This window comes from Parasteatoda tepidariorum, chromosome 5 (assembly GCF_982258835.1).
Source record: "Parasteatoda tepidariorum strain Cologne lab strain chromosome 5, Ptep-v5.0, whole genome shotgun sequence".
In the NCBI taxonomy this organism is placed as follows: domain Eukaryota; kingdom Metazoa; phylum Arthropoda; class Arachnida; order Araneae; family Theridiidae; genus Parasteatoda; species Parasteatoda tepidariorum.
This window is the reverse complement of record NC_141759.1, coordinates 2,583,562-2,598,980: the sequence shown is the minus strand read 5'-3', so window position 1 is coordinate 2,598,980 and position 15,419 is coordinate 2,583,562. Positions and strand designations below refer to the sequence as shown.

The window sequence follows — 15,419 nt, the reverse complement described above, 5'->3', positions numbered from 1 at the left end:
ATTTATCTAATTAAGAATAAATCATTTTTTAAGCATAGGTTTCTTTGTTGTATTTTTTTTCCTTAAACGTATTTTTTTTCCTTAAACAAATAGACTGCGTTTACCTGCCATGAGAAAATTATCGAGTTAATGTACACATTATTTTTTTTAAAAAAGCCAAACAAATTTAAAGCGTAAAAAAATTGCTTAGAGATGTTGCTTCTTATAATTCATCACACCTCGCTCCGTCCCCATGCTCTAAATAACTAGATTTTCACGAAGGGAGGCGTTGAAATGCTTTTTGCTTCTTAAGGGGACGGCAACGTTAAAAAGGTTGAGAATCTATGCTTTACACGATCAACCATCTATACATTCCTGTAAAAATCTCTATAAGTCCCCTTCAATATTTTAAAATAAAGAAAATTTTCAAGCAACATTGATTTTAACCCATTAAAGTAAAAAAACATAGAAAAAGAGAAAAATATTTTTATAGATCTATGAACTTTTTTCCATTGTTTGAAATTTAGAAAACTTTTGCGATTGTGTATTTTTATTTCGTCCCCCACAGAAACTCGAAAACCGTGACGCTCATATGTCATACACTTAAAAAAATGGACACTCACCACAACATTCAAAATACAACGATTTTAATTTAATACGACTCACCTTACTTTTTGGCAATTTAGAAGGATTGAATTGATTGGATATTAATTCCATTTTGTATGAGTCGTCTGCCCGGTATTCTAAAAACACGTTACAAGAAACAATTTGTTCGATCGCGGAAAAACATATTATCAAACATCTGATATTTCACTTTAAAAATAAAATAGAACAACAAAAGCTGCCACCTGTTGTCAGCACTCGGCTTTCCCGCCAGCTGATTAAATAGGGTATGATTTCATTCGGTTTTTGTTTTCTCCTAAGTTTCACTTGCGTTCATCAGCCCACCCCTATTGTATTTTTCGAAAAAACTTAGCATTTATAGATTTATTTTTTATTTGAAATAAACTTTGTTAAAATAAGAATAAAATTTTTAAAAAAAATTTCAACCTCATTTTTTTTTTTTGGCTCAAATCTTTTTCTTCCTCTCTTTTTAATTCTTTATTAGTTTTTCAAACACAAAACGATTGAATCAATAATCGTCTGCTTCAAGAAGCTTTTTCGGTATTTTCCTATGTTACGGTTAAAGTTATTACTAATAAACAGCGGCTATTATTAATAACCACGTTTTTTCTTTATTTTATTTTTTTGGTAAATGTGTTAAGTTATACAGACTAACCGGTTATTCTTAAAAATTACAAAAGAAGTTTCGTCAGATTAATCACGCATAATTTACTGAAACTTTAATTTCAACGTAATTCTTAAACGCCGATATATGCTGTGATAATAAATCGCTGCAGAGATCGGTGGGGTCAGAAAGGATTATAAGATACACGGATTTCTTAAATTAAACACTCGCACAAATATATATATATATATATATATATATATATATATATATATATATATATATATATATATATATATATATATATATATATATATATATATATATATATATATATATATATATATATATATATATATATATATATATATATATATATATATAAATTTAAAGTCTTCAAAATAATCTAAATTTTTTTTTAATATATTTATTTAGTTACATTTATTAATATCTTACAGACAGTGTAGTTTATTGGCATTTGCTTAAGGAAAATAAATAAATAGAATTTCACCAAATTTTGAATGCGCTAATAGTAACTCAACTTAAGAAACTCAAAAAGACAAAACTGAAAAGTTAATTTTAACTTTCTATGTAAATAAATTCCAAAAATAATTGCGAACAGTTTGAACATACCGTTTCTTCTCTGCTTCATGTTTTTTTTCCCTCAGTTTTTTTTTCCTTGGTTGTTTTTAGGCCCCATGTTTTAAAATAACTTAATAAAATTAATTTTACAATAATTTACAATTTACATCGGAAATTCTTTTATTATACTACTTAAATTTAAAATATTTCAAATCATTTCATTTTACAACTTTATTACATTCTTTAATGTATACACCCATGTAGAGTTTAAAGACTATGGCAAAATTAAATTGTACAGTGATGTTCTTAGCTTATCCTTTATATTTTAACTATCTGTGTTTTGAAAAAAAAAATAACCTAAAGCCTTTGTTAGAAGGACCATGAATTGTTTAAAGTAATTCTTTTATCCACTGTAAAAAGAATCAAAACTGTTTTTGTTTTTGATGTGTACAGAATAAAATTGTGTATAATAATTAATCATTAAATAAATAAATAATTTTGATTACATACAAGCATATTACAATCTTACATAAACTGGGTATTAGGTTAATATTTGTTTTCCCTCTTAACATTATACTGTTTAAAACAATTTCTGGTAACTGGCATTCATAAGCCAAGAAAACGACAGTCAGAATAATGACAATTTGCCATTTTACAGCATTTAACTTTACTTTAATTTAACATTTCAGCCTTTCCACAGAAAACAACAGGATTTCTTGAAATAACTCTGGTATATCTATGTAGTTAATGTTATTAATGATTTCAAGAAGACAGGAAAATGACAACATAAAAACCTATTCACCTTGTAAAATTGTTTGAAATAGATTTTAAACCAGAAAGTTGGTTCTTTATTCCTGAAATAAGACATGTTCTGATAGGATGATATTCTATTCAATTTCTTAACCTTCTTAAGATATTAATTGCTGGCCCTATCTATTTTGATTATAAATTACTAAAAAAAAGTGGCCAGGAAAATGACTGATTTTCATGTGACAAATTATTGACAGAAAAATCATTTTTAACAAAGTTTTTGGAAATAATACCCTCTACATGTGTTCTAGAAATGCTATCAACGGTTGAGATTTAAAAAAAAATTAGATATTGAAAAATTTATGGAAAGTTTTGAAGCTAGTTATTATTGGAAATATTGTTTGTGACATGCCAGGAAAAGGATATTTTGAAATTCAATTAAATTTTTTATATAAACAAAACAGTCAATGTTAATGCAAAGTCATTTTAAAAGGCTAACAGCAGTGCTATTTATTAATATTTTTTAAAGAAAGGTTCTTTTAGTAGTATAGTATTAGATCTTGGAGCAAAAGACTGTCATTTGTCGTATTTCGTGAGAATCACCCACGCCCACACACACACACACACACACACATATATATATATATATATATATATATATATATATATATATATATATATATATATATATATATATATATATATATATATATATATATATTAACTCCTCCCCCGTTTCAGTTTGCTATTCCCTCTTTTTCCAATTTTGTAGAATACTTCTACATTCATGTATAAAAATAAAATGCTTAGAATGCTCAATTACAAAAATTAAAGAAATTCTTTTTCTTCATAAAATTCTAGAAAAAAATATTTTTTTAAGAAATATCAAAATAATAAAAAATCTTGAGTATAATATCCATCAATGTGTGATTTGAGATTGTACAGTTAAGGATGTATATCTGATAATTTGCGGTTACGCTTAATTATGTTCACGATGTTTTTTTTTCTTTTTCTTAACGCTAATTTATTAACACTAATCATACCATAACGTAACGGGTCAAAAGACCCGTTTTTGTATGTTGTATTGTATTGTATTGAAAAGTGTTGGTATGTTTAGTGTTAATTGAGACGCAACTGCAACGATACTTCCGAGTCCATAGGACTCAAAATATTTCGAAGGAAAATTCTGAAATCTTGAACCTCACACATAAATGACGCTAAAGCTGTGAATAAAAATAAATATTTCTTCTGGTGACATTGCATATTATTAAAAAAATATTATGACCGCAGGTTCATTTCGAATCGCAATTTGAATGATATCTTAAAGACGTCGAATGCAAGCCGATTTCGCTGTGAAATCACATTGTTTTTCGAACCTTTTATTTGACCGTTATAGTCAAGGATTTCCACATAATTCCGATACTTGAATGACTCGTGTTGTTTTTTCTTATCCCCACTAGTTTAGCGGAGCTAGACCAGGTCCATTCATCTTCAGGAAATCAAAAAACAAGACCGGATCGCGCAGAAAATCTTCCTTTATGAATGTGAATTCTGGAATCACGCATATGAGTCATCACCTATCCATTTTCAGTCGCGTTCTTTTGATTTTGAACCGGTTCCATCGAAAATCATTGTCGTTCTACAGCAACTATTGATCCAGAATTTTTAAAAAAAAAATTTGAAATCCCGATACATTTATTCGGATAGTGTTACATGTAAATTTCGAATCCGCATTTGAATGAATAACTTTTCGACGCGAGCATTCGATTCACGTCGATCTCGACGTGAATGGACATGGTTTTTTAATAACTTTTTCGACTGATATCCATGGATTTCTGAAAACTTTTTAAAATGTCGATACTTTCGCATAACGTGCTTCTCACAAAAACTCTTAGATGGAACAAAACGAAATTGTATACATTTCATATTCATAAGACATTCGGATGTTGAAGACTGCTTTCACTTATTTTTTTTAGCGAAAATAATAGCAGTGTAAACTTAATTTTTTTTACAGCCACATAATCATATGTTTAAAAATGTATCACGCATTCTTTTTCCCTTTTTTAAATTTCGCATTAGTTTTGGAGTATTATTGTTCCAATGGATCCTCCTCGTCTCTAGTGAGACAAAGATATTTACTATAAGTGATTAAGTAGGTTTCAAGTGAGACCTAGTTAATTGCTTATATTGACGGTTTTTCAGATATTTCGATGTCAAGAAAAAACTGACAGCAGTAAAATTATAATTTTTTTACAGCTATATACTCTTATAGCGATAAGTAAAGATCTTTTAACCTTTTTTTAAAATTTTGAATTAATTTTGGAGATCTTAAGATTTACAATTTTGGATCTTATCTACTCATTCTGCAAAAGGTAAACAAAAAGTACATAAATCTTTTTTTTTTTTTGTCTTTTAACACTAAACCAACCTTTTCCTTTCATTTAAAATAAAAATTTGAGATTATATGAACTAGGGAGCAGAATATAAATATTTATATAAACTAAGTTGAAGAGATTTCATAAAAACCACAAAGAAAAAGGCAGTTAACAGAAAAGTAATATGACCATGTTGGTTAAAAACAAACTGAATCCTCTTCAAAGATATTTATTTAATTTTATAACCGTAGTTGAACAGCCGAACCAAGTTTTTGGGTTTACAACTTCTAATGTTCAACTCCATAGCCTTGTAATTTCAAATCCAATCCAGAAGACAAGGGAACTCCTGGATCAAGTATCGGGAGAAATTTGCCTTCGTGCAGGACTTTTTGATGGAACTAACCCGCATTTTCGTTACATGCAAAGGAAAACCTCCCACGGTTAGCCTGATGGCAAGGGAACTCTAACCCATGATCCGTCTACCACTGAGGATATTTTATGTCAGAACTGTGGTAGGTACAAGTAGGATGCGGAGTTCGTATCGACCAGACATCACTGCGGTTCGAACCCGGTTCACCTCATTGGAAGGGAAACGCCCTATCTCCTCAGCTATCACAGCTCCCTTTTCGAAGATTAAGAACAAAAAAAAACAGTGACGATTATTAAGTAAAATAAAATTTTTATTTTCATGTGAGCAACAGTTTAACAATCACAATTCAAGCAGAGTCAGAGATCATTTGTAGTATCGTCTTTTTGTAGTTTGGTTCCATTTCTGATTCCATGGAATCAAAACATTCTTGTGCAATCCTTTTGAGGGTGGCATTTCTAGAGAAAATCATTTCACCATACAAGTAAACACCCATGGCCTGAAAATGAAAAATTTACTAAGTCTTTTGAGCAATTTCAAAAATAATAAATGAGTAAATAAAATTTACTTCTTTAAAATGCTTGATGGTTTTCTATTAATGGACCAACATAATCTTGATGACACCCATCAATAATTTCATCATGAGCCATCATAATTTTTGATGGCAACCAAGATAAGTAACTATCACCTCAATATATGAATTCAGACTGATTTATGATAGTCCAATATAAGAATAGCAACTTGTTTTGATGGTTTGTCCATGTTGAACCATCAGAATTTTAACCTCATAGCATCTTAGAAATCAAATGTTGAACGATCATGAAGAACCATCATCTCAATACAGGAATTCGGACAGATTTATGATGGTTTAACATTAAAAAAAAATTTTTTTTTATTGTATATTCCTGAGTACCAACAACAATTCCCATTAAATCATCATGGAAATGTATAGATGGAACCATCACGGTTCATCATGGATTATTGGTCCATGAGAATCAAACTTCTCTTGATGGTGTAACGAATCAAGCTATATTAAGAAAGTTTTTTTTTTTGTATATAAAAAAACACATTTAATAAAATCCACACATAAATGAACAAAATTTAAGTACCAGGTACGAGATAGTAATAACCTTGAAGGGGAAAAAATAGAAAAATCCGTAACAGCTTAGTATAAACCTCAAAATTAATAGCTATTTTCTCAAAAATAAACAACTCTCTGATGTTCTATCAAAATTTCATGCTTTTAATTTTAATTTATCTCATTTTATGTTTTGTTTCTTTTATTCGTACTTTTGTTAGCCAGATATTTTTTTATATTTTTAGACTTTATAATGGTTAACCATCATAGTATTAAAGTAGCATTTTCCATCATGGAATGATGGAAGTTTATTGGCATATTGAAAACCATAAACACGTAATGGATAATGTTGGATGATGGTGACCATCAAATAATGTTGGACCATCATGAATCGCACTGAAACTAACATAAACCATCAAAATGTTTTGATGGGACCATCAAGAATTTTGACTTGGAAAATTAAATATACAGGTGGTCATTGCCATGGAATATCCAACAAGCATAAAAAAAAATTAGCATTTTGAAACAAGCTACACAAAATATAAATCTTTTGAACTATTTATCCTCAAGGTTTATTGCGTCGATTAGAAATTTTGTAAACCCAGCACATCACGATAATTATTTTCCTAAGAATGACGCTACGTGACTGGAGGGTGAATCAAGAGAGATGTTTTCGACTTTCCATTTCTCCATGCCATTTCAATATAAGAAAATCGATGCCGGAATTTTAAGGTAAAAAATCTTAAAATATAGTGGGCTACTGTGCTGTATTTGGTTGTGCAGAAAAATTTGTTAAAGCGGGATCTTGTACAATACATAGATAAGCAAATTTATCACTTTTTAGAATTACAATTGTCATATCAATTATGTAAATAAATTTTTTAAATTTTCTCTTCCTAACAGCATCATATTATTTTATTCGTTCTCAAGTCCAAATTTATGCATTAAAAGTCCTCCATGAAAGCAAATTTCTTCCAATACTTTATCCAGGAGTTCCCTTGTCTTCTGAATTGGGTTCAAAATTACAAGGAGTTGAAAATTAGTATTCGTAAACCCAAAAAATTTGATCGGCTGTTTCAACAACGATTATAAAATTAAAATAAATAAATAAATAAAATTGAAGCAATTTCTAGTCATCATGTAAAATTTTTTCAGGAATATAAAAAGGCATGGCAACCGTAACTAAATCTCTTCTTTTCTATATCTTCTAACTATCTTCTGCTTCTTTTCTTCTTTAAAGATACGATACAAGATATTTAATAATTCTTTTGAGATACGATACAAGTGTGGTGATGTTCAGTTCATCACCACACACATTAAGATAAGAATAAAAATGAATAACAATTAAAAATAATATACTCTTAAGAAGAGAACAAGATCATTAGAATGATCACTAATTGCAAGGTGTTAAAACTATTTATTTAATATAGATCATTTAAGATATTTAGAGTTACAAATTTTGTTCCAGGAAGGCATTCACTCAAAATAATAATAGGTACATAAAAAATTTAACATTAAATTATACATTATGAAGCTGCACTGCTAATAAATAAAAAAATAATTATGGGGTGATAGAAAATTTTATAATATAACTTAGCTGTTGAGGATCCTCATATTTTTGTATTTTAACCTCAGGTCTCCAAAAACCATGTGTGTCCTTGCCTCCTCTCACCTCCTCTGACCAAGCCCCCAAAGCATACTCAACTCTTATTGGCTGTTACCACCATCACAAAATAAGTAGGCCTATACTTGCTATTTCTTTTTTATTTTTGGCTAAATTATTTAAGGGCAGAAAAGGGCAGGTGACAACTTATGAAAGAGAAACTAAAACTTTAAAGTAATTATAGCAGTGCAGAGCAGTACAGCAAAGATAAAAGTAACAAAACATCATAAAAGCAATACCACACAAGTAATTCCAAAAAATGCTCTAAGAATGAATTCTAGATATTAAATTTAGATATATTATATTTTTAGGATACAAGAAATATTTCACTTAAATTTAAAAAATTGAATACTTTTACCAATAAATTGTGAAAGAATGTTTTTCTAGTGAGTTTAACAGTTGCAATATAATGCTTTTGAGACTTAAAACAAAAGAAATTTCTTGTCTGCATTCGATAGTTCAGTGATTTCTTCCTGAACCTTTTCATTAACTGCAACCGACTCATAAAAGAAGTAGATTTACTGATGAAAAACTTAGTCACTTTTTTTAAAAAATCTTTAATTTCCTTTAAAAAAGAAATTTCCAAGTTAAAATACAAAGAAGTTCTGAGATGTTTAATTATTCAGCATAAATATTTTGAACGACTCAGTGAATTCTGTGAACAATTTATTTGATGCTGCTGCATTAATGGTTTGTTGTTTTAATGATACTTACTATGCTTTTGAACGAGTTACTTTGAACTAAATCAGACTTTTTCAAAGAAATATGTTTCAGAAAATAATTAAACGCACCATCCCACTGTTTTAAAAGTCTACCAACTGCAGTCTACCACATTCATAATCCACATGAACAAAAAGAACATAAAAATCAACAAACAAAACCTTTTTTTCTTGCCTCAACAATAATTTGTTTAACTATTAAAATATGTTTTGCTTTCTGATGACTCTTGAAAGTTATTTCACTTAATTTTAATGGTAAGGATCAATACTGAAGCAATAATATCATAAATGAAGAAATATCATTTGCATTTTAATGATAGTGTTATTTTTTTTTAAATTCGGACAAATAAGTAAATTTTTGTAAAGAAAAATAAATAAAAAATTGTAATTTGCCGAAAAGTGTTCTGTTAAGCCAATTAACCAAAAAATAATTTTTAATAAAATATGATTTTCAATTCATTTATTTGAATCACACGCTACCCTTCATTTAATCTTTTCGAATGATGATTCCTTACAATAAATTACCTGCTGATGTTGTTAAGGCAAGAGGTGCGATAGTTCTTGTTTTCCGATGTGCCTCTATGGCCACGAATTTGACTTCTGTCACACCCGTTTATAGGGCAGGCCGTTTCATACATTCATCCACAGATTGCATTTTTTGACCTGAACCGAACCAGAGAACGATTCATCTCCAATTCAGTATCCCCAGAGGTATAATTTATTATGGGAACATGGAATACTTTGGAACCTGACACGTTTAACGTGTACCAGTCACTATTCCCTAACTAAACAGGGAATTTTCAGTCAGCTGGATTCGCACTCCTGTTTTCACAAACAAGAGTCCAGTGCCCTGCCAACCAGGCTATCTCGGCCAATACATTACCTACCATAGGTAAATAGAGCTAACAGAACTTATAATTTTTATTTGAAAGAGCACTGTAAAAAACTGCAACATACCAAATGAGTGGTCAGAAAGAGTTTCAAGGCTGGGTACTCATTTCTATATTTGTGCTTTACTACCAATTCAAACCATCTGTGCTGCACCTAAGCAAATATTACATATATTATAAACTGAAATTTCACTCAATATGCTATCATGATAATTCTTAAAATTAGATTAGTATTCCTAAAGCTCAAACTCTTACATGAGCATAAGGGGGGTGCAGTTTGCTTACAAGAGGATTGAAAAAACACCAACATAGAACCAAAGAAACATAGGCTGGTTGACCATGTAAAGCGAAGCGCAGATGGCGATAGGGGTTAAAATTCATGGTAAAACTTCCGAGAAGAACAACGTTCATTTCTCTTAAATTTTAATCCCTTACTTTTATAAAGCAAGATATAGGCAATCTCCCGCTAAGGCATTTATTACCCCCCCCCCCTATGTTTAGGAATTTTATCACCCATTTAAAAAGAGTGCGCCTTTTGTTCACCACACGTCATCTTATTTCACTTCTTGACAACCTACTAATAAAATCGCCATTCAGTGTCATCAATGTTGTCAAAAGGTATTACATTTCATTTTCGTTTTTTAAGCACAAACTTTTTTACAATTAGGAAACATAGTCGTGCTAAAATTGTTTTCGTAGACTTTTCTGCCTTTCATAAAAATACTGAACTACGTCAAAAATACAGAGTTTTGTCTACAATTTGTAAGTTAAAACAGTCTAGTCCAGATATATATTTTGAAAAAAAGTTGCTCAAAATAAAAGAGATACATGTGTCTTTCTGCTTTTTAAGTCACACAGTGGATTGATCATAAAGACAATGTTCCCCATAGAACACTGAGGTTAAGCATCACTGGCTGCGGCAAGTAAGCGGGTGGGTGACCACTTGGATCAGCCTAGGTAGGGATCGAGAGTGTGCAGTATCGGTCCTGGTTAAACTGTTCCACCCTAAAGTGCTCGGCACTTTGCGCCTCGGTCATCGGATTACCGAAGTGGAAGAGCTATCCCTTCTGCAGGGGATCAAAATTGTGACAGCGTGTCTTCGGATCATCCTGGGGGATGTTTTCCAGACCATCGCTAATAGCCCATTGTAGAGCTCTAGTGCAACATAAATTAAATACTTACCTACCTTACACTTTCTACTGATATTTTAATATTAAATATGGGTATTTGCTTATAATGACAATTTCCTTGGCTATTATGAATTGTTCTTATAGCAGACTTTTAAGGGATTTAAATACCTCATTTTAAGTAGAAAAATGTATCCCTAAAGAATACTATTCGGTGTATAAAAATTTATGCATAAAAGGTTATTCAGAGCTTCAGCATTTTAATTGGCTGAATAATAGCTGATAATATATTTTTAAGACAAACATAAAATTGCCAACATATCAGGCACAAAATATCTACCAAATGAGCAACAAAAATTCTACATTTAAATATTTTAAATAATAGAAAATGCTTAGAAGTTTAAATTTTCCCTTTTTGCAGAATCAATACCCAAGCCAAACAATACCAATGTTTTGTATTTAAGTCATAGGTCCTATTGTCTTTTACGTTTCATAAAATAATCCTTTCTGCATATAATTTGAAATCAAAAGATAAATGTTACAACAACAATGTTCATTTATAAATTCCTTATTTGATGAACTTACTTCAGGATTTGAATCTTTCAGGTTAAAAAAGTCATTCAGGCATTTTAAGGTTTGAACACTAAGCAAATCAAGTTGCAGAAGATTTTCCAACAACAAAATCATTTGTTCAGGTGTCATCTGAAAGAGAATTAAACAATTGACATTTAAATTTTTAGAAAAAAGACTTTATAGCACCAAAAATGTGAAGAAACGGAAACTATTATTCAATACTCACTTGAGAAAAATTATCATAGCTAAGTATTTTTCTTTTGGGCAGCTTCTTAAGCAGAAACTTGTTTAATTTTATCCATTTTTCTGTCTAATATAGAAAAAAAATATGGAAAAACAGGGCATATTTAATGTGATTTTGCTATCATGTGAAACGAGAAAGGAATTCTGGTTCATTAATTCCTTATTACAACTGTATTGAACAGGAGTACATTCAATTTTATTATCATGCAATTAGAAAAAATTGTATGATTATACTCTAAATCCTCTAAAAACTCCTCCAAACATAATGATAACTTTACAAAAAAACTAATACTAATAAACTAAACATACTATAATTAATACTTTATTAAAACGTGTAGTTTTGATTTAAAGAATTCTAATTTTGTGGTAACTTTTTTTTCTTTCTAATGGCAAAAATATCTGTCAACAAAAAAAGGGGGGAAACGGAAAAAATAATGAACAATTGAATTAAAGGCTATGAGTAATCAATAGAATCTAATTTCCAATATTTCTCCCAAAGAATTTAAAAAATGAGTGCAGGACAATGGGTCAAGTGAAGGGCATACATTTACTCATCTTCAATGCACAATTTGCAAATCGGGCTTGAAATGATGTTTATCGGATGCAGATATTTTAATAGTCAGTCATGGCCAGTAGCAAGACAAAATGCCAAAACTGTTTTCTTTCTAGGCCATAACAGAAAATCCAAAACAACACCAATCCACATATTTTGGTTATTTCCTTTCAATAATCATGCTTAAAAAGCTTTTATGACAGAATTTTTTTTCTAGTCTTTTCTCAATGCGCGAAGGAATATGGTTATTGCTTAATTTGGGTGAAACTTTATTCACTCATTCTTGCTTACATTGTTAATTTAAACTTATAATAATAAAATAAAATATAACTTTTTAATTAGCTCCAAGAAAAGGGCAAAAATAATGCTTTATTTCACATTTTTAAAAAAATTTCCATGCGAACATATAATGATCTGCACTGGTTATATTTAATAAAACCAGGAGCATAACTGAAGGAGTGGTTTTAAAAACAAAATCAGAATACTGGGGCAGGCTCCAAAACCAGGAAAAACAAATATCTTCTAAAAGGATTCCATCACAAGAGTTTAAAGTTCCATTTTTAAAAGGGATAGTTACACTATTAAAACATCACAGAACAAGTTTAAAATTTTCTAAATTTTAGAGAAAAATAAATCAAATTTGTAGTTTAAGAAAGTTTTTAAAATGTGAATGTTTAATTCTTTAGTAAATGCAAATTGTAAAACTCTGCCTAAGAAGAACTGAAACCAATGGAAATAAAAGTTTGACTATATTATCAAGAATGCCAACTCCTAAAGATTAAAGTAAAGATTGAGTTAAACTGAAGTGTGCCGAGCTTTCTTCAATTTTGCAAGTACTTATAATGATTCACTCATACAGTATATATCAGGGGCCCCCATCAGGGGGGGAAGGTGGGCGCACGCTGCGCGCACTTAAAGCTTGGGGGCGAATTTTTACACTAAATAAAACGAATAGTTTGGGGGGGGGATTTAGAATTTGCCCAAGAGCTTGGGGGGATGGGGGCCACTGGTATATATATATATATATATATATATATATATATATATATATATTTTAATTATTTATCAACGGCTGTAAAGTAAGGTAACTTCATATTAAATCTCAAGATTCATGCATTGGTGCATAAATTTGAAGCTGATTTCTGACAAAGCAGAGAAAGTTGGCAGCTTTGTATTAAGCATATACAAATTATAATAATAATAACAACTAGGAAAAAATATTATAGACCCTTCCTAACATAAGATATTTGTACGCAAAAGCAGCATAAAAATGCAAGCATTGTAATATATTTTATTTGATTTTGATAAAATAAAAAAATTAAATAAAAATTATAAATTAGACACTTTTTAATAACCAATTCTATATTAATAAACACATTAACAAAATATATACTTAAAAAAATTATAATAAGAAGGAAAAAAACATTTAAAATTAAATTTAAAAAAAAGAGTTTTTAATAAAATCTGATTATTTAAAAATGGAAATCAGAAGTGTTAAGTTATGCAAAAATTTCAACAATGAGACTTAATTTGAACATAACAGCTCAAAGAAACTAACAAGGGAAACTAGGGAAGTGTGACTCGTCAATTTTGAAATAAACTAGTGGGATGTATGCCTTATGAAGAATAATTTTAGGGGGAAACATTCGTTTCGGCCCATAGAAGGTTCTGTGAGAGATAAAAAATAATTCAATATATAGACAAATCGGTATTTTATTACTTTAATGCAGACTATTAGTTATTGTAATTGTCTTATACTCTAATTAATTTTGTGGTACTTTCACGTACTATATAATGCATATTTATTGTCAAAATTGATTTCGAAAATTTTATATATCTGCAGTTTTTCAGAAAAATCTGTTAGGTTAATTTTAAAAAAAAAATTTGACATCAAATGTTTTAAATTTTTTTTCCAAAAAACTTTCTAAATTAATTGGAGTATGTAATTGCAAATCAACTAATTAATTAACAATTAATTAATAATTTATTAATGATTAATTAATTTTTTGATTAATTTATCAACTAGCAAATTAATTAATTATCCAATTAATTACAAATTAAGTGGATTATGAGACAATTACAATAACTAATAGTCTGCATTGAAGCAATAAATTACCGATTTTTCTATACATTGAATTATTTTTTATCTCTCACAGAACCTTCTATGGGCCGAAACGAATGCTGCCCCCTAAAATTATTCCTCATAAGGCATACATCCCACTAGTTTATTTCAAAATTGGAGAGTCACACTTCCCTAGTTTCCCTTGTAAGTTGCATTACATTTTAACAGCTAAATAAACAAACACTTTGACGAGAATTAAAAACAATTAAAGAAAAGGTAAAAAAAATCATTTACATCATTGATATAAAATAATATTAGGGAGAACTAAAGAATGAAACATTAAATGATAACAAAAAAATTATTAAAAAAAAGATTGTCAAAACATAATAAAGATACAGTTAAAGAAGAAAAAAGAAAACACTCATTAAAATGTGAAAATAGTTTGCTATTTTTATCACAGATTTATGAATAAAATTGAAAGCGATTTATATGACATAATTCTGACATGAACTTAAGCTAAAATGAACTTACAAATGCAATGTAATTGACAGCTAACTCGAGAGTTATTTAGAATTTCACTTTTTTAAAATTAAATTTAATATAAAATCCAATTACCTCATCAACAACCTCAGAAAACAACTGATTGTTTTTGGATATGGATGAATTTAAAATAGCCTGAAAGAAAATTATATATATATATAATGTATGTATATGTATAATGTAAGTATGTATATAATGTATGTATAAATATATAATAGAGAAAGAGTGTTAAAAATATAGAGAAAACATGGAAAAAATATAAAGATTTGGTTATATAACACAATACTAACATAGATATACGACTTTTTTTCAAATATAATTGGGTGAGCTGATGACAAGATTATATCTTTTCCTTATTTTGTTTTTCAACTTTTTAATTTTTGAATATTTTTTAGAAGAATTTTTTAATAATTTTTTTTCTTCACCTCCTTCAAAAACCTTTACATTTTTCTCTCCATGTTTTCTCTATATTCTTTACTTATTTTGTGAGTTCTACGTACTTGCAGCTTATACACCGTAAATGAAACTTCTTATTAACATTTTTTAAAATTTTCTCCGTTAATCTCTCTTTTGTTTTATTCCTTTTAAATAGATATATCTTTGGTAGTATTAATACAATATTAAAAGCACAATTTTTGCAAATATAAGCAGGTTGAAATGATGAACACAAAATAAATGAAATATAATTGT

At 29.0% G+C, this 15,419-nt stretch overlaps 1 protein-coding gene across 5 annotated transcripts in view; it reads right to left on the bottom strand.

The window, feature by feature from the left end:
• The window catches only part of LOC107437810 (aminopeptidase O), a 71,890-nt gene that overhangs the window by 25,799 nt on the left and 30,672 nt on the right, over nucleotides 1–15,419 (bottom strand). For 3 of the 5 annotated variants that reach the window (XR_015433578.1, XM_087163119.1, XM_087163116.1), the window contains exons 12-15: nucleotides 14,805–14,864; nucleotides 11,558–11,641; nucleotides 11,344–11,460; nucleotides 9,699–9,785 (exon numbers count right to left, since the gene is read on the bottom strand). Coding sequence is in view for 4 of the 5 variants with exons in the window: in XM_087163119.1 (XP_087019245.1) it covers nucleotides 9,699–9,785; nucleotides 11,344–11,460; nucleotides 11,558–11,641; nucleotides 14,805–14,864 (348 nt within the window). In the remaining variant the exon portion in view is untranslated. The remainder of the gene's footprint in view (nucleotides 1–9,698; nucleotides 9,786–11,343; nucleotides 11,461–11,557; nucleotides 11,642–14,804; nucleotides 14,865–15,419) is intronic. The other 2 variants (XM_087163118.1, XM_087163117.1) reach the window with 2 other exon arrangements.